A 22,287-nucleotide genomic window follows, 5' to 3' on the forward strand; every position below is an offset into this window, starting at 1 on the left:
ACCCCTCTATGGAAGGATGAGACTCTCACAAACAATTGTGTTCTCTGTTTTGCTCTACGACCCCCACAAGCGTCTTGGGACACGTCTGAAGTCAGTACAGCCGATCTGACAACTTCCCTCTGTGGAAAAGTGAGACTATCACGAACATCGTGTTTTTCTCTAGGATGCCCACAGGCCTCACAAGACTCGTCTGAAGGTTCCCCGGTATAATTTATTAATGGAAGTATATATGGAGACTGTTTAGAGCCATAAATAATGGGTTAGATATATGTCCTATATCTTTCAGATATAGAACAGGCACTTAAGAACAAACTTCCTTTAGAATTTTTTTGGGGGAGGGGGTATCTGTTGTTCCATGTAGTGAATCTGTTATTCAATGCTTTTGTTTGGACTAATAGCAGTAAGAAGTAGGAAAATAATTTTCTTTGTATTCTTTCTTTTTTTTACTTTTAAAATTCTTAACAGCAAAATGATCCTTGGTATGACCTTCTTAAAACAATTCAAATTCAAGATGAACCACTCTGATTAGCATACTCCCTGCTTTTGTCTAAATGGGATACAGCCTAGGAGAACTTACACAGCAGGTTAGGACAATTAACGTAGCAGGTTTGGAAAATTAGGTTAAGGTTAGGAAAGGGGTTAGGGTTAGCTAAAATGCAAAAACAAATCTACTTTTGATGTCAATTTGACAAAATCTAGACATGACCCCCTTCATTCCCTCACCCCCCAAATGGCCATAGCTCTCGAAAAGCATTCGTGGAGATTGCCTACACCAGTCCACCTCTGCTTTGAAAACCTGACTCATTCTCCGGCAAGATACATTTCAATGAGCTTGAGTCATCTCAACTATCTGAAAAATGTACATCCTAAACAAAGAACCCAGCCAATGACTACATGCCCGACCCTCTCCCAAAACACAGCTTATCTTACAGGGGAAACAATGGTGGGAAATTCAGAGGGGGCATCGGCCCGAACTCCCACATGCTTGGAGATCCTCTGACAAAGTCCTCCTACTTTGTGTGAAGTATTCCATTCACGACCGAGGGTCAGTGGGCAGGGGACCTCTGGATGCCCTGCATACATTTTCCCCAGGCCCCTTGCGTTGGTATCGCTAACTGGGCTGCAATGCATACTTCTATCATGACTGGCCAGAGACTAGGGAATGCCAGTATGGCTGACATGTTAAGAATGTGGCTCCGGGGTGAAGTTTCGCCTAGGTACCGATCTAGGATCAGCTTCCCCTCGTCAAATCCTAACCATAACCATTAGTGTGGAAAATGCAAAACTGATCCAAGATCCGAATCTAGGGGCAACCTCATGCCACTCCTAAGAATGTAGTCTAGGGCGCCTGTGGTGCTGTTAGCCAACCTGACTCGATGCTGTAGATAACCTCTGCATTCTGTCCCTTGTCTTTGTCCAGGGCGGTGACCTGGAGGACTGCCGAGCCCAAGGCAGCCGACTCGAAGACGCGCCCGGAGTAGGGCGAGCCCACGAACCACGGCGCGTTGTCGTTGGTGTCCTCCACGTCCACGATGACGCGCACCAGGTTCCTCTTGACAGGGATGTCCTGGTCACGTACCTGGGGAGGGGGGAAAGAGAGCGAGAAAGAAAGAAAAAGAGACAGAGAGAGATGCAGAGAAAGGAATAGGACAGAGGGGGAGACAGATAGGGATACAGAAAAAGAGAGAATTAATGAGTTGTAATACAATCTGAAGCAAACTCTTCTTTCCCTCAACAGTAACTTCATTAAAATGACAACACGTCAAAGTAACTATTTTTCTTAATTTGTCTTAATTCCCAGTGATCCAAACAAGTAAACAATGAATGGGCGGGGGGGATCACTTTGGATGGGTGCTGCATGGTTAGTTCCAAATGGCAAATACCAGCAAACAAACAAACAATTAATCAATACAGGCTGACTGCCCATCTGTTGGAATTGGAGAGTGGCTGATTGAGAGAGACACACACAGTGGCTGAATAGGAGAGAGTGTTCTGAAACCTATGTTACTCTCTCAATAGAGAAAGTGGCTCAGAATCAAATCTTTCATAATATGCTAATAGAACACCGACATTCCTTTTATCTGTTCCGTTTCTATGGTAATAATGATGATATAACGACATATTCCGATTGGCTGGGCTGAGTGGGTTCGTTAAGGGCGTACAGTCCATGTGTTAATTGTCTGAGCACCACACCACTTTGACCAAGGCTCTAGCAAGTTTTTCCAGCACACTCAGCACTGATACCAGAATAATAACACACATTAATAAATAGGTAGATTCTAGAACATCCATGAAATCCGTACCATAACAGTGAGAGTGTGGCGCCGCATGGTCTCGTGGTCAAGCCGCTCGGCCGTGTAGAGGGCACCGCTTCCCGGGTCCAGACGGAACTTCTTCAGGCTGAAGGGGTCGGTGCTGCTCAAGAGGGTAAAGGTCAACTTGTTCTTATCGTCTTCGTCCGTGGCACCGATCCGGAGCACCTCGGTCTCTGGCGGCGTGTCCTCTGCCACAACCACCTCGTAGCGCGGCTGGGAGAACTGGGGCCGGTGGTTGTTGGTGTCGATGACACGGATCAGCACCTGGTGGGAGGAGGGGAGAGGGATGGTGGATGTCAGTATAGTGAATATTTGAGTCAGGGTCAATCAGAGAGTAATGCATGATGTTGTGAATATTTGAGTCAGGGTCAATCAGAGTAATGCATGATGTCGTTGACTTTTCACTGTCTCTCAGTCATTGTTTCTCTGTCTCCACTCTTCACTCACGCTCTCTCTTTCTCCATTCCCAAGAGTGCTCTTTTCATCCTCTACTTCCCATCTCTCCCTCCCTCTTTCTCCATTCCTGACTCCCTCTTCCCCTCTCTACATCCCTTTCCATCCATCTTTCAAGTAATGAGCAGTGTTGTGAAATACTTTCCACCGGATGGCCACTTGGCACTGCCGACAAGGAAAACAAGAAATCAATGTGGGATAACCCTAATGCTTTCAGGTGAAATCACGTTGAGAGAGCATTGAGGGAGTGTTAAAGAGGCGGTGATAAAGTTACAGGTGATCGCTTGATTAATGACATCAGAGTAAGCCATCAGTTGTGAAACGTAAAATGCATTTAGAAATATATTGCAGATTCAAAAGGTTCACCAACTATTTATCACACGGATAATGTGAGTTTCATAGTTCAAGGATGAGGATTGATTATGAAAAAATATATATCTGCTCATACATTGAGGTACACCTTAATAGGAACGTATAATACATTGACAGATATATGAATGCACACGATCTTTGATAAAAGTGCCATTGTGTAATTCCATAACACAGCATCATACTCGAAACATATATTGCAAAATATATTTTCCACACAAAGACCGACCTTTTTGTCACAATACCACAGTTGGCAATGTGGAATTTTCCCCCCCATCTCATACAAAGAATCACATCCCTGGTCCCTAAACAAAAAATCCAGCGAGGCTTGTTTTTATCAATGTGAGCCACTCGTCTACTGGACTTCCGACGAGGGATTAGGGCGAGCCCATGGAATGGCTGTGGCTGTAGCTGGCCCGGCGGGGTTTTCCACGGCGGCAAAACAAAAGGAAAACACAGATTGGACACCTGGATGCCAGCCACCAGGGGGCAATTTCACCTTTATTTATTGAACCAGGTTGGCTAGTTGCAGGTTGGCAACTGCGACCTGGCCAAGATAAAGCATAGCAATTCGACACATACAACAACACAGAGTTACACATGGAATAAACAAAACATACAGTCAATAATACAGTAGAACAAAAGAAAACAAAAAGTATATATACATTGAGTGCAAATGAGGTAAGATAAGGGAGTTAAGGCAATAAATAGGCCATGGTGGCGAAGTAATTACAATATAGCAATTAAACACTGGAATGGTAGATGTGCAGAAGATGAATGTGCAAGTAGAGATACTGGGGTGCAAAGGAGCAAGATAAATAAAATACAGTATGGGGGTGAGGTAGGTAGATGGATGTGCTATGTACAGGAGCAGTGATCTGTGAGCTGCTCTGACAGCTGGTGCTTAAAGCAAGTGAGGGAGATATGAGTCTCCAGCTTCAGAGATTTTTGCAGTTCGTTCCAGTCATTGGCAGCAGAGAACTGGAAGGAAAGACGACCGAAGGAGGAATTGGCTTTGGGGGTGACCAGTGAGATATACCTGCTGGAGCACGTGCTACAAGTGGGTGCTGCTATGGTGACCAGTGAGCTGAGATAAGGCGGAGCTTTACCTAGCAGAGACTTGTAGATAACCTGTAGCCAGTGGGTTTGGCGACGAGTATGAAGCGAGGGCCAACCAACGAGAGTGTACAGGTCGCAGTGGTGGGTAGCGTATGGGGCTTTGGTGACAAAACGGATGGCACTGTGATAGACTGCATCCAATTTGTTGAGTAGAGTGTTAGATGCTATTTTATAGATGACTTCACCGAAGTCGAGGATCGGTAGGATGGTCAGTTTTGTAATGTCCCACATGGGAATAACACATCCAGCTGGAACCCGTATACCTGAATCCCACTATATAGGGCCAAACTGAGCCAAGCCGAGCTGAGCAATACTGGGCTGGCCTGGTTGCACATCCGTCATAGTAGCTGGAAGCTTGCTGTAAAAGACAACGTGAAAACGAAATATTTGAGCCGGCACAGATCAAATGGCGCAGATGTTATTGCGGGTGCAGTGAAATGCTTGTGTTCCTAGCTCCAACAGTGTAGTAGTATCTAACAATACACACAAATGTAAAAGTAAAAGAATGGAATTAAGAAATATAGAAATATTAGGACCAGCAATGTCGGCGTTCAGGCCTATCGTAGGAATCGTAGTCAAGAGGACAGAAATAGGCAACTCACTCACTGCCAGCACCTCTGCTCTACTACGCTGTCAAAAATGTCCGTTGGTGCCTCTTGACAGCAATGAGAGCATGGAAAACACTGCCAGCAGAGTGCAGGAGACAAATATAGCCTAATCTGACGGGTGCGATAACATAAAAAATCTGTCGTGAGGTTGGCAGGGCTGGCTGGGTTCACAGATGCCCATGTCAAGCAGTGGGGAGTACAGCTATTGGCTAGGTTGCATACTAGTTAGGCAGTGCTTTAGCTTCAGAGCTGGCAGTCTCAAATGTTAGCGGTATGCTAACAGTCAAGAGTTGTATCAGTCTGCAAGTGGATTGGATGAAAGTTAGCTTCTGAAAGATATTATTCTCAGTCCAAGTAGAATTGCATACCGCTGTGTACTGTACATTGCAACTGTACAGTTGCATCTCTAATCTATCCCTCTCGCTTTCTATCGCATACAGTTTTGTACAGAACTGGCAGTTATCGAGATGCAGGCACGTCCACAGATAGGGCTCAACCTGTGCCCGAGCACCTGCCCTTTTGCCCTCCTAGGAATTACTTTTAATTTTAATTTAGATTCTCTTTTCATTTTTGGTTTTCATCTAAAATGTAACAAAGTGCTCATCAAACGAGCAAATTTCATAAGCTCTTGAATCTCAGAAATGTCCCCCCCTGCCCAGCCCGAAGAAGCTCACTTGTTTGACTTGCATGTAGGGGCCACTAGCTGCGAGACGTGAATACTGGTAGGAGGCTACTTTAGAGTTGTATCTGTCATATGTGTGTCTCTCACTGTTAGTGACATAGAATGGGAAAACTTGACTGCGTCTTAGTAAGTGGCAGATGTCAGCAGCAGAACAAACTCACATCAAGTAAAAATGAGTTGGTTTCAACAGCATAGCGAACTAGCTAGCAAATTTACATCATCATTCGCTCCGATCAACTGATAAGACCCTCTTTTCCCAATGTCAATCATCTCTCGTCATCTGGCATTAGCTTGCTTACAATGTGTGATGTTGGCTGTTGTTTTAGAAAATAAATAGGTCTATACATTTGGACATTTTGGCTAGAGAGACATTTGGTATGTTATGAATTTTGAGCTCTGAAAGTTACGTCTGTGCACGGTCCTGTCTAGATCCTTCTTGAAACTGTACTCAGTGTGACCATAAAGGGGTCCCCAGTGGGGTGTGTGTAGTGTTATGGATAGGACCCTCTTGGCAGCCCACCAGTCTCTCTCTCTAGTCCAGGCGTCTCGTTTCATGTCACGCCAGACGTCACACTGTCTAAGGTCCCTGGGGCCTCTGCGATCCAGTTTGCACACACATACAAACACTCTCAACCCGCCACCGAGCCCCTACACAATGCATTTCAATCTGGACGGTGGCAGATAGCGCAGTGAGCAAAAGGAGGGCCCTTCACAAGCGGCTGGGCCTGAGAAGAAAAAAAAGAAATAGAAAAAGAAATCCCAGGCGAGTGTCCGCTCCTATCTGCCCAACCATCCACCAAGTGAGTCTACATACCGTCAGAAAGACAGGAAAGGGGGGAAACGAGACCGAGAAAAAGACGAATGTCCACTATCATCTATCCATCGGTCTATTTAAAAAAAAAAACACACATAGCCTCTTCAAGAAACTTCAAAGGGGTATTACCCCCGAATATGCATGATGCAATGTGACTGGCAGTTGAAAAGATGGCAAAGGAGAGAATTTCTCACTTTCGATACCTTCCTGAGGGACTCGGGTCAACGCAACAAGATTGGGACTGAGACAGCGAACAGAAACATATGACAGATGAAGAGATTAAAGGATGAAGAGAAAGATATAAAAAAGGAGAGATATTGAAAGGGAGAAAACGGCTGAGCGGAAAGCCCGAATCACGATGAGTAAGAGAAGAAAAGAGAGGGAGAGACAGAAAGAAATAGAAGGTGAAATTCAGAGAGGAGACAGTGGAGAAAGAAAGAAAGAAAGAACAAAAGAGAGAGAAGACAGTGAGGGAGAGAAAGAGAGAAAAGATAAAGACATAATACATCCAATAGGAAGAAAGAGGGGAACAGATAGCTCCAAGAGAACAAAAACAGAGTTAGATAGAGGAGGTAAAAATGGACAGCGTCTGCATGAAAAGGAGATACAGAAACAGTGAGAGAGTGAGGAATGAGACAGACAGAGAAAAGCACACAAGACAAATATGGAAAGTGAAAGAGAGAGAAAGATGGAAAAAGAAAACCGATAAATGGGAGCTGAGGCAGATTGTGGACAGAACAGCCTGAAGCACTACTGCAGAGCAGGAGGATGGTATGGGGGGCTGGCAAGGAGGCAGGGGAAAGGAATGGAAGGGAAGGAAGGGGGCAGCCTGCCTGGGCTGCCTGGCTGGCACCGCTCCCTGCCGATGAGGTGCCCAGGATGGAATGTTTCTCTCCGCTCCTGCTTCGGATCAGCTGACCCCCACACACACACAGAGAGAGAGAGAGGCCGCTTTGGAGCAAGAGGCAGACAAACAGAGAGACAGACTGGTCGTTTGGTAGGTAGGTATAGGCAGGCAGACAGACAGGAGAGAAAGATGGACAGAGAGACAGACAAACTCCCACATAACAGAACACCAAACAGAAACACTTTACTTCAATATGGTGTCACTTAGCCAGTCAGAGACCTAGGAACAGGTCAGCAAGGTAGCTGGAACAGGCATATAAGCTTAGGTCCAACCACGACCGCACAACAAACAACACCGCGAGCGAGAGCCAGCCAGCAACTTCCGAGAGGGACAGAAAGGGAAAATGGTGCCAGAGAAGAAAAAAAGAGCGAGAGAGAGAGAGTTCACACCTCCCCCACACAGACCTCCAACGCAGACCCGTGCGCGGCGTCCAACATGGTACACGTGAGGCAGAAAAACGCCACCGCCCTCAGCGGGTGCCATGTCCGGGTAAGGCGGGCAATGATGCCCCCCCTGCCAGGAGGCAGGTTTTTGGGTCCGGGATGTTGGCACGGTCCAACCTGTAGCTACATGCTTCTCGAAATAGGATTAAAATAGAACACGACCAACAGAGGTCCAGTGTTTCTTGTTTAGGCTTTATTCTCCCTCAACAGAATACATAATAATAATGATCTGTGCATGGTGGGACTGAGGGGGAGGGAGGGAGAACCTCGAATGTGGAAGGGAACAGAGAGGGAGAGAGAAAGGAAGAGAGAGAGAATTGAAAGAGGGAAAGAAAGAGAGATGGAGACCGATAGAAACAGAGCGAGAGACTGATAGAAACAGAAAGAGAGAGAGGGGGAGAAAACAAGAAAACAAACAAAGGCATTCCTTGGAGAGAGGAAGAAGGGAGGAGAGAGGAAAAACGAAAGAAAATAGGCCAGCTAGTCTGGCAGAGGCAGACACCACATGACTTTGAATTGAAGGAGAAGATAAGTGAAACTGTGTGTGCGCGTGTTTCGTTTCGACTAAACGAATGGCATACTCCCGGCCACAGGGTAAACAGCACACCTCCGTCACAGAAAACTAAGTACCCAAAACATCCCTTTGTATCTTAAATCCGTTGTTTGGCATGTTCTGTTGTTGTTTTCTTCCCCTCGGTTTACATGCAACGTCACAAAAATACGTCTTACTTGGGGTTCATCCACAAAGTCAATTACTCTGTTATTTCCATTGACTCATCTCTCCCCACACACAGAAACCCTAAAACGGGCCAGAACCCCACACTCCCCAACACGACCCATATTCCCTGTATGTGTGCTCATCCGCGGCCAGCGACTGATTTTCTCTGATGTCTAACTAAGAAGGTTCGGCTCCACAAAGGCCTTCACACACCCCTCACAGTAACGAGAGGCGACTTGAAAAACGGGGTGCACTGTCAGCGCCATGGCTAATTGTGTTATGTAATTTCTCCCCTTTGTAACGCCATCCCACTGGTCAAAACATGAAGGCGTCCCAACTGGAACCGTATTTCCTATAAAATACACGACTTTTGACCAGAGCCCTATGGTCAACGCCCTCGCTGTCGGAGGAAAGAACCGATCAGGGAATCAGCGATACCCGATATTTCCTTGTTTTCTGACGGACATGTCTTCTGAACTTGACTAAATCTGACTAATAAATCAATGTATGGACTGGGACAGAAGAGAATGAAGGAGGGGTCTGCTGAAGTGAATTTTCCTTGGAGATTGTGTGTGTGTGTGTGTGTGTGTGTGCATATGCAAGCATGTACAGTGCCAGTCAAAAGTTTGGAAATGCCTACTCATTTAAGGGTTTTCCTTTATTTTTACTATTTTCTATATTGTAGAATACTAGTGAAGATATCAAACATATGAAATCATGTAGTATATTTTATATTTGAGTTTCTTCAAAGTAGCCACCCTTTGCCTTGATGACAACTTTGCACACTCTTGGTATTCTCTTAACCAGCTTCATGAGGAAGTCACATGGAATGCATTTCAATTAAAAGCTGTGCCTTGTTAAAAGTTAATTTCTGGAATTTCTTTCCTTCTTAATGCTTTTGAGCCAATCAGTTGTGTTGTGACAAGGTAGGACTGGAAAACAGAAGATTTGGTAAAAGACCAAGTCCATATTATGGCAAGAACAGCTAAATAAGCAAAGAGAAACGACAGTCCATCATTACTTTAAGACATGAAGGTCAGTCAATCTGGAAAATGTCAAGTGCAGTCGCAAAAACCATCAAGCAATATGATGAAACTGGCTCTCATGAGGACCACCACAGGAAAGGCAGACCGAAAGATACAGTTGAAGTCGGAAGTTTACATACACTTAGGTTTGAGTCATTAAAACAAGTTTTTCAACCACTCCACAAATTTCTTGTTAACAAACTATAGTTTTGGTAAGTCGGCTAGGACATCTACTTTGTGCATGACACAAGTAATCTTTCCAACAATTATTCACAGACAGATTATTTCACATAGAATTCACTGTATCACAATTCCAGTGGGTCAGAAGTTTACATACACTAAGTTGACTGTGCCTTTAAACAGCTTGGAAAATTCCAGAAAATGATGGCCATGGCCATGGCTGATTTCTTTTGATTTTCCCATGATGTCAAACAGAGGCACTGAGTTTGAAGGTAGGCCTTGAAATACATCCACAGGTACACCTCCAATTGACTCAAATTATGTCAATTAGCCTATTAGAAGCTTCTAAAGCCATGACATCCTTTTCTGGAATTTTCCAAGTTGTTTAAAGGGACAGTCAACTTAGTGTATGTAAACTTCTGACCCACTGGAATTGTGATACAGTGAATCATAAGTGAAATTATCTGTCTGTAAACAATTGTTGGAAAGATTACTTGTGTCATGCACGAAGTAGATGTCCTAACCGACTTGCCAAAACTATAGTTTGTTAACAAGAAATTTATGGAGTGGTAGAAAAACGAGTTTTAATGACTCCAACCTAAGTGTATGTAAACTTCCGACTTCACTGTATGCACGCACCACTTTTCAGTAAATATTTTTTAGAATTTTTTGAAACAAGTCATTTGTTTTCATTTCACTTCACCAATTTGGACAATTTTGTGAATGTCCATTACATGAAATCTAAATAAAAATTCATTTAAATTGCATGTTAAATGCAACAAAATAGGAAAAACGCCAAGGGGGATGAATACCTTTGCAAGGCACCGTAACAGACAGACTGTTCAGGCCTTCATGGTCGAATTGCTGCAAAGAAACCACTACTAAAGGACACCAATAAGAAGAAGAGACTTGCTTGGGCCAAGAAACACGAGCAATGGCCATTAGACCGGTGGAAATCTGTTCTTTGGTCTGATGAGTCCGAATTTGAGATTTTAGGTTCCAGCTGCCATGTCTTTGTGAGACGCAGAGTAGGTGAATGGATGATCTCTTCATGTGTGGTTCCCACCATTAAGCATGGAGGAGGAGGTGTTACGGTGTGGGGGTGCTTTGCTGGTGACACTGTTGATGAAGAATTTAGAATTCCAGGCACACCTGACCAGCATGGCTACCACAGCATTCTGCTGCGATACGCTTTCCCATCTGGTTTGCGCTTGGTGGGACAATCATTTGTTTTTCAACAGGACAATGACCCAAAACTCCTCCAGGCTGTGTAAGGGCTATTTGACCAAGAAGGAGAGTGATGGAGTGCGCATCAGATGACCTGGCCTCCACAATCACCTGATTCAACCCAATTGAGATGGTTTGGGATGAGTTGGACCGCAGAGTGAAAGAAAAGCAGCCAACAAGTGCTCAGGATACGTGGGGAGTCCTTCAAGACTGTTGGAAAATAATTCCAGCTGAAGCTGGTTGAGAGATTGCCAAGAGTGTAAAGCTGTCATCAAGAGAAAGAGTGGCTACTTTGAAGAATCTAAAATATATTTTGATTTGTTTAACAGTGTTTTTGTTACTACATGATTCCATATGTGTTATTTCATAGTGTTGTCTTCACTATTATTCTACAATGTAGTAGTAGTAGTAAAAATAAAGAAAAACCCTGGAATGCGTAAGTGTGTCCAAACCTTTGACTGGTACTGTATGTATTTGTGTGTGTGTGCTTACATATGCAAGCATGTATGTATTTGTGTGTGTGTGTGTGTGTGTGTGTGTGTGTGTGTGTGTGTGTGTGCGAGAGTCTGTGTGCGCATTTGCCTGTGCGCGTCTCTCTCTCTCTCCACATGACAATAGGGCGCTCTGTGATGGATCTGAAGCCTCCATTTAGCGATGCTTCCGTCGGCGGGCTGTGGAAAACATAGCCGCCTGCTTCGGCGCCCCAACCCAGCAGGCTGAGAGGGGCTCGGGGGCGCACAGTGCCCCATGATAAAAGGCTCTATTTACAGGCAGAGGCAACAAGTAGAGTTTTTTCCCCACAACGGATCTCTGAATGCTTTTGAGAAGAGGCACAGAACCATTGGAATATTTCCAGAGTCGATAGGCCTGAGACTGTGACTATGGATAGGGACCTGGGTTGAAATTAGAGGTCGACCGATTATGATTTTTCAACGCCGATACCGATTATTGGAGGACCAAAAAAACCCGATAACGATTTATCGTCCGATTTTTATATATATATATATATATAGATTGATAAATAGAGTTTATATATATTTGTAATCATGACAATTACACCTATAATAACTACAACCTAAAACTTCTTAACTGGGAAAATTGAAGAACTGGGAATATTGAACCACCAGCTTTCATATGTTCTGAGCAAGGAACTTAAACGTTAGCTTTTTTACATGGCACATATTGCAGTTTTACTTTCTTCTCCAACACTGTGTTTTTGCAGTATTTAAACCAAATTGAGCATGTTTCATAATTTTTTTGAGACTAAATAGATTTTATTCATGTATTATATTAAGTTAAAATAAATAAAATGACACGTTGATAATTATGACACGTTGACTATTTCTCTCTATACCATTTGTATTTCATATACCTTTCACAATTGGATGTTCTAATAGGCACTTTAGTATTGCCAGCCTAATCTCAGTAGTTGATAGGCTTGAAGTCATAAACAGCGCTGTGCTTCAAGGATTGCTAAGAGCTGCTGGCTCATGCAGTAAAGTTTGAACGAATGCTTACAAGCCTGCTGCTGCCGGGTACTGCTCAGTCAGACTTCTCTATCAAATCACAGACGTAATTATAATATAATAAACACAGAAATACGAGCCTTTGGTCATTAATATGGTCAAATCCAGACACTATCATTTCGAAAAAAAAAGGTTTATTCTTTCAGTGAAATAAGGAACCGTTCCGTATTTTATCAAACGTGTGGCAACCCTAAGTCTAAATATTGCTGTTACATTGCACAACCTTGAATGTTATGTCATAATTATGTAAAATTCTGGCAAATTAGTTCGCAACAAGCCAGGCAGCCCAAACTCTAGCATATACCCTGACTCTGCGTGCAATGAATGCAAGAGAAGTGACACAATTTCCCTAGTTAATATTGCCTGCGAACATGAATTTCTTTTAGCTAAATATGCAGGTTTAAAAATATATACTTCTATGTACTGATTTTAAGAAAGGCATTGATGTTTATGGTTAGGTACATTCGTGCAACGATTGTGCTTTTTTCGCGAATGCGCTTTTGTTAAATCATAACCCGTTTGGCGAAAAAGGCTGTGATTTTATGATAACTTAACAGGCACCGCATTGATTATTTACAACGCAGGACAAGCTAGTTAACCTAGTAATATCATCAACCAAGTGCAGTTAACTAGTGATTGTGAAGATGGATTGTTTTTTATAAGATAAGTTTAATGCTAGCTAGCAACTTACCATTGCTCCTTGCTGCACTCGCATAACAGGTGGTCAGCCTGCCACGCAGTTTCCTCATGGAATGCAATGTAATCGGCCATAATCGGCGATTACCAATTGTTATGAAAACTTGAAATCAGCCCTAATTAATTGGCCATGCCGATTAATCGGTCGACCTCTAGTTGAAATAGTGTGTTTTATTTCAAATACTTTGATTGAGCTTGCCTGGCACAATGGAATGAATAGGATAGTCCTAAAAGAGCAAACCTGTCACTAGGCATGCACAATGAAACACTTTGAAAGTAAACAAATGCTATTTGAACGCCAGTCTGGACTATGGATTGGAAACGGAGAGGCCAATAAGTAAAAAATTTCACTATTAACATATCACATAATAGCAATATCATTATGTATCTGCCATGAGTTGGAGGTGACTAGTTGTGGATTTTCATAAAACCTTTACAGCTCGGCACGCCTCTAACCTCAAAAGATTGTTCATCTCGGGATTAAAGAATGTGGAGTGGACCTGCACTTTTCTTTAGCCCCAGTCTTTTCAGGAGACCTCAATGTACTTTCGTGTCTCCCGAGAGAGAGAGAAAGAGAGAGAGAGAGGGAGAGAAAGAAAGAAAGGAGTGCAGTGAGAAAAGGAGAAGAAAAGACATGCAGGTTCAGTGAGGGGGAAGGAGGGGTGTAGCTGCAGACACGGGCTGTGGAATGCACACTTTTTAAAAAGCGCCTGGCTAGACAGGCACCGTTCTTCCGCCCTCCTCTCTTTCTTCCTCCCTCGCTCCTCGGCCCTTCAGAAATGAGACAATGGAAGAATCCCGGAGCTGGTCTGCCAAGAAAGCGGTTCCGAACGCTCCTTGCCTGTATCCCAAATAGCACCTTGTTCCCTATAAAGTGCATGATAGAGTGAATAGGGTTCCATTTGGGATGTAGACCTCTTCTGCCGCCGGTAGATATGGACAGAGAGAAGAAGGAATGTCCGCCAAGCACATGTTATGACGTTAGGGGTCAAGTTTGGAAAAGCGAGCGCCTGGAGTATGTGCAGTGTTGACCCACGCGCGAGTCTAATCAAAAACAGGCAATGGATGGGCGCATGGAATTTCTGACCTCACTCTAGATCCAACTCCTTGCTTAACCCCTCGTCTGTCTGTCTGTCTGTCTGTCTGTCTGTCTGGCTGGCTGTCAGACAAAGGGAGTCACAGCTTAATTTACATTTGGCAAGATTACCGAAATCAGAACTATAAGCACTGAAATGGATGGAGAAAGAATGAAGACTCATGCAAACCATGTTTATGTTTCCATAATGTCATGATCGTCGTAATAGATGGACCAAGGCGCAGCGGGTACGTGAATGCTCATTTTTATTAATCCAAAACGAAAAAACGATAAACGGACAACAAAACAGTCTTGTAGGCAACACACAGCAATACAAGAAACAATCTCCCACAAACATACTCCTAATTATAGGACCTTCAATCAGAGGCAACTATAGACAGCTGCCTCCAACTGAAGGCCCCAACACCAATTAGCAAAACATAGAAATACAAACGACTAGACAGAACATAGAAATAAACTAACATAGAACAATAACCAAAAACCCCGGAATACATACATCTAACACCCCTCTACATACACAACCACCCCGAACCATATAAAACAAATACCCCCTGCCACGTCCTGACCAAACTCAAATAACAAATAACCACTTTACTGGTCAGGACATGACAGTACCCCCCCCCCCCCCCCAAAGGTGCAGACCCCGGATGCACCTGACAACAAAAATAAACACCTAAACTAAAGGGAGAGAAGGGAGGATGGCTGCCGTCACCGACGGCTCCCGTGCTACACCCCCCCTCCCCAAACCTCCTACAGTGGAGGTGGCTTAGGCTCAGGCCTTAGTCCCCTACCTGACCAGTCCACCCCCACTGAATACCTCTGCCTGAAGCCTGTCACTGAGGACCCTGGACTGTACTCTGGAAGCTCCGGACTGTGGGAGGACTCTGGGAGCTCCGGACTGTGGGCCGACTCTCTTGGTTCCGGACAGTGGGCCGTCTCTCTTGGTTCCGGACAGTGGGCCGTCTCTCTTGGTTCCGGACAGTGGGCCGTCTCTCTTGGTTCCGGACAGTCTGGACGAGGCACTGTTGCCGGAAGTTCTGGACGAGGCACTGTTGCCGGAAGTTCTGGACGAGGCACTGTTGTCGGAAGTTCTGGACGAGGCACTGTTACCGGACACTCTGGACGAGGCACTGTTACCGGACACTCTGGATGAGGCACTGTCGTCGGAAGCTCGGGACTGGGCTGACGCACTGGAAGCCTGATGCGTGGGGCTGGTAGTGGAGGTACCAGACTGGGGACATGCACCTCAGGGCTAGTGCGGGGAGCAGGAACAGGACGTACTGGACTGGGCTGATGCACTGGAAGCCTAGTGCGTGGTGCTGGCTTAGGAGACGCCAGACTAGGGACATGCACATCAGGGCTAGCACAAGAAGCAGGAACTGGATACACCGGGCCATGGGTAAGCACTGGAGGTCTGGAGTGCACCTCTTGCACAACCCGTCCTGGCTGGATGGAAATAGCAGCCCTGCATGAGCAGAGTGCTAGTACAGGGCGAACTGGGCTGTGCAGAGGCCTGATGGTTGCCGTGCGTAGAGCAGGCGTCAGGTAGCCTGGGACTAGGAGGCGCACTGGTGGCCAGATGCGCTGTGCAGGCATCCTCCTTCCAGGCTGGATGCCTACTCTAGCACGGCACTTGCGAGGGGCTGGGATCGCTCGCACCGGACTGTGCGTGCGCATGGGCGAGATCGCGCGCACTACCGCATACTCCGGCGCTCTCCACTCCAAATGCTTCCCATAATAAGCATGGGGAGCTGGCTTAGGGCTCACCCTTGGCCCAGCCAAACTACCCGTGTGCCCCCCCCCCCAATTGTTTTTTATTGGGGGTGCCTCTCGTGCTTCCCCATCGGCGCGTACAAAGCCTCATATCAGCGCCTATCCGCTTTGGCTGCCTCTATCTCCTCCGGTGGGCGACGGTATTCCCCAGCCTGGTGCCATTGTCCAGCCCCGTCCAGAATTTCCTCCCATGTCCATGATTCCCGATAGTCCACCTGCTGCTTCTTCCTCCGCTGCTTGGTCCGTGGTTGGTGGGAGATTCTGTCACGATCGTCGTAATAGATGGACCAAGGTGCAGTGGGTACGTGAATGCTCATTTTTATTAATCCAAAACAAACACCAAAAACGATAAACGGATGACAAAACAGTCTTGTAGGCAACACACAGCAATACAAGAAACAATCTCCCACAAACCCCAAAACAAACATACTCCTAATTATAGGACCTTCAATCAGAGGCAACTATAGACAGCTGCCTCCAACTGAAGGCCCCAACACCAATTAGCAAAACATAGAAATACAAACGACTAGACAGAACATAGAAATAAACTAACATAGAACAATAACCAAAAACCCCGGAATACATAAATCTAACACCCCTCTACATACACAACCACCCCGAACCATATAAAACAAACACCCCCTGCCACGTCCTGACCAAACTCAAATAACCCCTTTAGTGGTTAGGACGTGACACATAATCTATTCCTTTTCCTCCAATCACACAAGTCAATCACCTTTGTATTTTGTGAGAAACGCCACTATGCACTATTTAAGCGAGAATAAAGACATGAAAACACAAGCATCCAAAACTACGGCACGCAATGGGAACCCTCATGCAAACTTAACTCTACCATTTCATTTCAGAAATGTTTCCATAATCCTTTCCTCCGTAAACACAATGATCTGTACAGCCAAAACCATCCAAACCTCTGAAAACACAACAGGAACTCTCCTCATGCAACCCCAACATCTCATTCCCATAAATGTTTCCATAATCGTTCCCATCACAAAAGTCAATCATCCTACCTCATAGGATCCATGACAAACTCTACCGCCATCAACAAACATTAACGTTCCAATTACCTGGGTGCTGACAAATCTCGTCCCGTCTGTTGCCTCCACTGTCAGGTTATAATTGGATTTTTGCTCAGCATCGAGGGGCCTCGCCACGATCAGGGTCCCACTGGCCTTGCCCACGTCAAAGCGGCTGTCGTAGTTCCCACCTGGTGGAAACGACGGAAGGAAGGGTTAGGCGGGCGCACAATTAAAATGGACAGGAAATGAGTGGGGCTATCATCACCTGTTTAAATTATGACGCAGTACTGGAGCTAGGTAAGCTAACAGTAACATACGGTTCTGTTTGGCTGTGGCGTTAGGCAAGCGGAACTTATACATAAATGACATGTAATCCATGTATAATAATAATAATTTCAGTATTTATCCATACTGTTGCTTATATCAATATTATAAGCAACATTATCCCTATTGTTGATACATACAGAAGCACATATGTACTGCACTGTGTATCAACAATGTAAAAACATTTCCCAGTACTTATATTAACTTTCCAGGCTCATTATGGAACCATATGTGCAAGTGGTATGATGTGTATACATCAATCACATACAGTTAGTTGCATGTGTCAATAGATTCCACAAGACACCATGAATGAAAAACATATGGTACATAGACAAAATGGAGCCATATATTCATGTTTATGTGCGGTATATGTGTTTATGTAAATCTGTTGTCACACGACCACAAGAATGACAGAGACAATGCACAAGCTCAACCACAGGCATTTGACAGCACAGCTGGGTTCAAACACTATTTGAAATCTTTCAAATACTTTGAGCCTGCATGAAGTGTAGGATGGGCGGGGTTTGTACTTCTGGGACTATCCTATCGGTCTATTAAGCCAGGCAAGCTCAGTCAAGCACACCTAAAGAAGTTTAAATGATTTCAAATTGTTTTTGAACCCAGATCTGCATGACAGACATCACAGTCAACAATCTCCAATGGTATAAGAGAGATCACTTAATATAGCCAATGACAGCAGAGAGATCCCATTACAGCAGATCTACCTTCCGCTGTACAGTTGAGGTCGCAAGCCATCTGAACGATGTAAAACACTTCCCCCGTGTCTCCTTCTGGACAAACCAAATCCAGTAAAAGAGAGACATTCCCAAAGGAGAAAAGAAGAGAAGAGCAGCAGAGAAGCAGAAAACATAGAAAAAGAGAGGGAAGGCGTCAGTCAAACGTTGGTTAGAAGAAGGGAGAAGGGAGAAGTATTTTCAGGAAGTTTATGCAGTAGAGACGTTAACAGTCACCATGCAAAGAAGTCACTATAAGAGACTCAATTATTACAGTGAGCAAGGAGAAAAATAAGTTGTACATTGGTTTGTTTTTGGGTTTGTAGGCTACACACTCATATTCACTTGCTAGGGTTAGTGCTAAGAAGAATGCTACAAGAATCTATGTCTTCCCTTGACTATACAACTAGATTCATCTCCTTCTAGAATGCATTCAACTAACCCACATACACACGCATGCAGACCCACACACAACCTAAAACAAAACCCTGCACCCACTCGTCAAGGTTTCACCTGTGATCTCGAACCAGACTGGCGTGTCCGACGTCTCCGTGATGATGACCCCCACCATGTGCGCCACGGGGTCGCTCTCCATCACTGAGAAGAAGAAGGGGGGCTCCTCAAAGGCCAGGGGGGGGGCGCTGGCCGCCACCTCCGGCTTGGGGATCCACTCGATGTGCAGCCGGCAGGTGGACGACTTCTGGGGGCGCCCGTTGTCCACCGCTTTGATCTGATAGAGGGAATTAATTGATTTGAATTGATTTGGGTAAGTAAATTATACAACAAAACACATTGGACTCCCAGGGGATAGCACTTAAAAGCATTAGTTAAAATACTTTAATTAAAACACAGGGAGAGAGAGGGGGGAGAGAGGAAACAGAGAGAGAGAGAGCAAGAGAAATAGAGTGAGAGACAGAGACAGATAGGCCAAGGGGTCAAAGAACGGTCAGCCAGCCCACATGGAAAAAACAACAACCGAGCAGAACACCTGTTACCATGGCGTCCCCCGTTAAACAGATGTCCGGGGAGATTACTGTGTTAAGTGTCTAATTCCGTCAAGTGAGATAAATCTATCACAGGCCACACTGGCCCAAAAGTACTGTGACTATCCTAAACCTCAAAATGCTATCAACAAATGCAATATGGCATGTACATTGGAAATGTAAAAGTAAACCAATGTGAAGAAATCAAAGCCCCCAGTCCGATATGTCCAATAATTCTCTAAAACCCTGGCTCTAGTTTAAGATGTCATATAACTCAGCATGTACATTGACATTCCTCTAAAAGCAAAAGAAAATCCTAAGCCTAAATGACTTCTCCCTAACTATACTGAACAAAAATATCAACGCAACTTGTCAAGTGTTGGTCCCATGTTTCATGAGCTGAAAGAAAAGATCCCAGAAATGTTCCATACTCACAAAAAGCTTTTTTCTCTCAAATCGTTGTGCACAAATTTGTTTACATCCCTGTTAGTGAGCATTTCTCCTTCGCCAAGATAATCCATCCACCTGACAGGTGTGGCATATCAAGAAACTGATTAAACAGCATGATAATTTCACAGGTGCACCTTGTGCTACCAGATAATTTAGTGTTAATTTCTCTCCAACGTTGTTTTAGAGAATTTAGCAGTACGTCCAATCGGCCTCACAACCACAGACCACGTGTAACTACGCCAGCCCAGGACCTCCACATCTGGCTTCTTCACCTGCGGGATCATCTGAGAACAGCCACACTGACAGCTGATGAAACTGTCTTTAATGAAGCCCTTTTGTGGAGAAAAACTAATTCTGATTGGCTGGGCCTAGCTCCCAAGTGGGTGGGCCTATGTCCTCCCAGACCCACCCATGGCTGCGCCCCTGCCCAGTCATGTGAAATCCATAGATTAGGTCCTAATGAATGTATTTCAATAGATTGATTTCCTTATATGAACTGTAACTCAGTAAAAAAAAAAAAAAAAATTGTTCCATGTTGCGTTTATATTTATTTTCAGTATAAAATGCAGAGGAATTTCCTAGCGAAAAATCCAGAGAATAAAAACGATGAATCCAAATGCGCTAGGCCACTTACGGTGAGGATGTCATACTCCCCTGCAGAGGAGAACTTCTTGGACGACACCAGACCCGTCTTTGGCTCGATGAAGAACTTCCCGTGCTCATCTCCCTCCTCGATGGAATACGAGATCTCCGAGTTGGCACCCTCATCGCGGTCCGAGGCGATCACCCGATACACGGGATCCCGCTTCAGAGCCCGGTCCTTTTCCGTTTTTTCCCGTTCCGGAAGCTTGATCTTGTAGATCTTCTCCAGGAACTGCGGCCGATTGTCGTTCTCGTCCAGGACTTTGACGATGACACGGACCGTGGTGGATTTTGCGGGAACCCCGTGGTCGGTGACGGTGATCTATTAGGGAAAAAGTTGGGAAAAACATGGAATTAAAATGGGAGTATGGAAATTATGTTGCCTGTGACTTGATTCCGAGCAACAACAAAAAAGAGCAGGAAATATGGAATTAGAATGGGAATTCCGTGAGACAAATTTTTGGGAAAACATGGAATTACAATTGGAATCATATGTTTGAGACTGTGAGAGGGAAAGAGAGAAACGTTGAATGAAAAGCTTCAAAGGATCTATGTGAATTAAGTGTCATCACATTTTGAACGGACATTGGGTTCCATATTCCCATGCAACCTTGGAAAGAGTGTTGTCACGTAAACAATTCCAATTAAAGCGATGTTTAAAACCAGTTTAGCGAAACAATGCATATACTGCAGAGAGAGGGGACCAGGCAATAATGGCGCACATATGTGTAAGCTGTAAACTCTGCATCTTGTGAATATGTAATGACCGGAGCTCCGACGTTTGAGGACGTTCCTTATTCGAAGTCCTTGAATTAACCAAAGAGAGCGGAGGTAAAAAGCAAACTCACTTTCTTCTCTCCTCTTCTGCCTCGCTTTCTCCCCCTTTCTCTTTCTCCCCCCTACCTCTTCCTCCCTCTCTCCATTTCATTGCTGTGCTCACAAATGTTTCTCACTTAGTCAATTGGCTGCCAAAATTGAACCAATTCCTTCCGAGATTAGCGAGCTGTCAAGTAATTTTATTCAAAGACCCACGCTGTGCTTCCGGGAACCAATATGCGAAGGGAACAGGCTGTTATTCACTCACTCGCTTATTGAAGTTGAATTGTTCCTTTCCTTCTTTCTTTCTTTCCCTTTCAGTCATTCTTTTTTATAGTGAATGGATTCAATGAATGTGAGAGGCAAGTCATAATTTGGCGTTTTTTTCGGAGACGAGCGCAACAAGACGGTCCACAGACCACACTCGCTTTGCTGCTTTGCTTTTCTGCCACAGAAGGATGATACTCGTCATTATTTTGGAGATGTAGCAGGTCCAGTCTCTTTGGTGAGCAATGTGCCCCTGAGCAAGGCAGTTAACCAACTGTACCCCGGGCGACCCAATTTGTGGATGTCGATTAAGGCAGCCCCCCAGCACCTCTCTGATTCAGAGGGGTTGAGTTAAATGCGGAAGACACATTTCCGTTGGACAACTGACTAGGTATCCCCTTCCCCTTTCCCAATGTCTCCTTGGTGCTCCAAAAACAACATATTCCGTTAAATGGGTTTACCTGATGAATGTATCACCATCCAACCAGACACAAGGAGAAAAATATACTTTTTATGTATGCTTATGTATTTTTTTTTTTTTTACCTTTTATTTAACTAGGCAAGTCAGTTAAGAACAAATTCTTATTTTCAATGACGGCCTACGCCGGCCAAACCCGGACGACGCTGGGCCAATTGTGCGTAGCCCTATGGGACTCCCAATCACGGCCGGTTGTGATACAGCCTGGATATGAACCAGGGTGTCTGTAGTGACGCCTCTAACTGTTTTCTTCCTCACAGCGAAATAAGTATTAGGTATCAAAACACCAGCCTGGTCCCAGATCAGTTTGTGCGGTCTTGCCAATTCCCATGGTCATTGACACATAGCACAAACTGATCTGGGACCAGGGTTAAAAAAAAACACACCAGTGGCATGATGTGTTAACCCATTTGGAGAAGTTTGTTTAAAAATAGTTCAAAAATAATAATGAAACACTACAGCCCATAGTTTGCTGGAGAGACTTAAGTTGGTTTTAACATTAGTTATAACACTTGGTAGTTTGAACACTCAGCTGTTTTAACACTTTATTAATTAGGCCTGGCTTAATGGCTGAATGGTGTCTTTGAAATGAAATGCACAGCCAG

General features: G+C 44.6%; 1 protein-coding gene across 8 annotated transcripts in view; it reads right to left on the reverse strand.

Moving 5' to 3' along the window:
- The window catches only part of LOC106609939 (protocadherin Fat 1), a 102,265-nt gene that overhangs the window by 37,419 nt on the left and 42,559 nt on the right, over nt 1-22,287 (reverse strand). For 5 of the 8 annotated variants that reach the window (XR_006770770.2, XM_014208975.3, XM_014208979.3 and 2 more), the window contains exons 5-10: nt 20,114-20,443; nt 18,560-18,776; nt 18,038-18,103; nt 17,037-17,176; nt 2,304-2,579; nt 1,369-1,579 (exon numbers count right to left, since the gene is read on the reverse strand). Coding sequence is in view for 7 of the 8 variants with exons in the window: in XM_014208975.3 (XP_014064450.3) it covers nt 1,369-1,579; nt 2,304-2,579; nt 17,037-17,176; nt 18,038-18,103; nt 18,560-18,776; nt 20,114-20,443 (1,240 nt within the window). In the remaining variant the exon portion in view is untranslated. The remainder of the gene's footprint in view (nt 1-1,368; nt 1,580-2,303; nt 2,580-17,036; nt 17,177-18,037; nt 18,104-18,559; nt 18,777-20,113; nt 20,444-22,287) is intronic. The other 3 variants (XM_014208980.3, XM_082978344.1, XM_014208978.3) reach the window with 1 other exon arrangement.

Source organism: Salmo salar, chromosome 08 (assembly GCF_965601325.2).
Source record: "Salmo salar chromosome 08, fSalSal1, whole genome shotgun sequence".
NCBI lineage: Eukaryota > Metazoa > Chordata > Actinopteri > Salmoniformes > Salmonidae > Salmo > Salmo salar.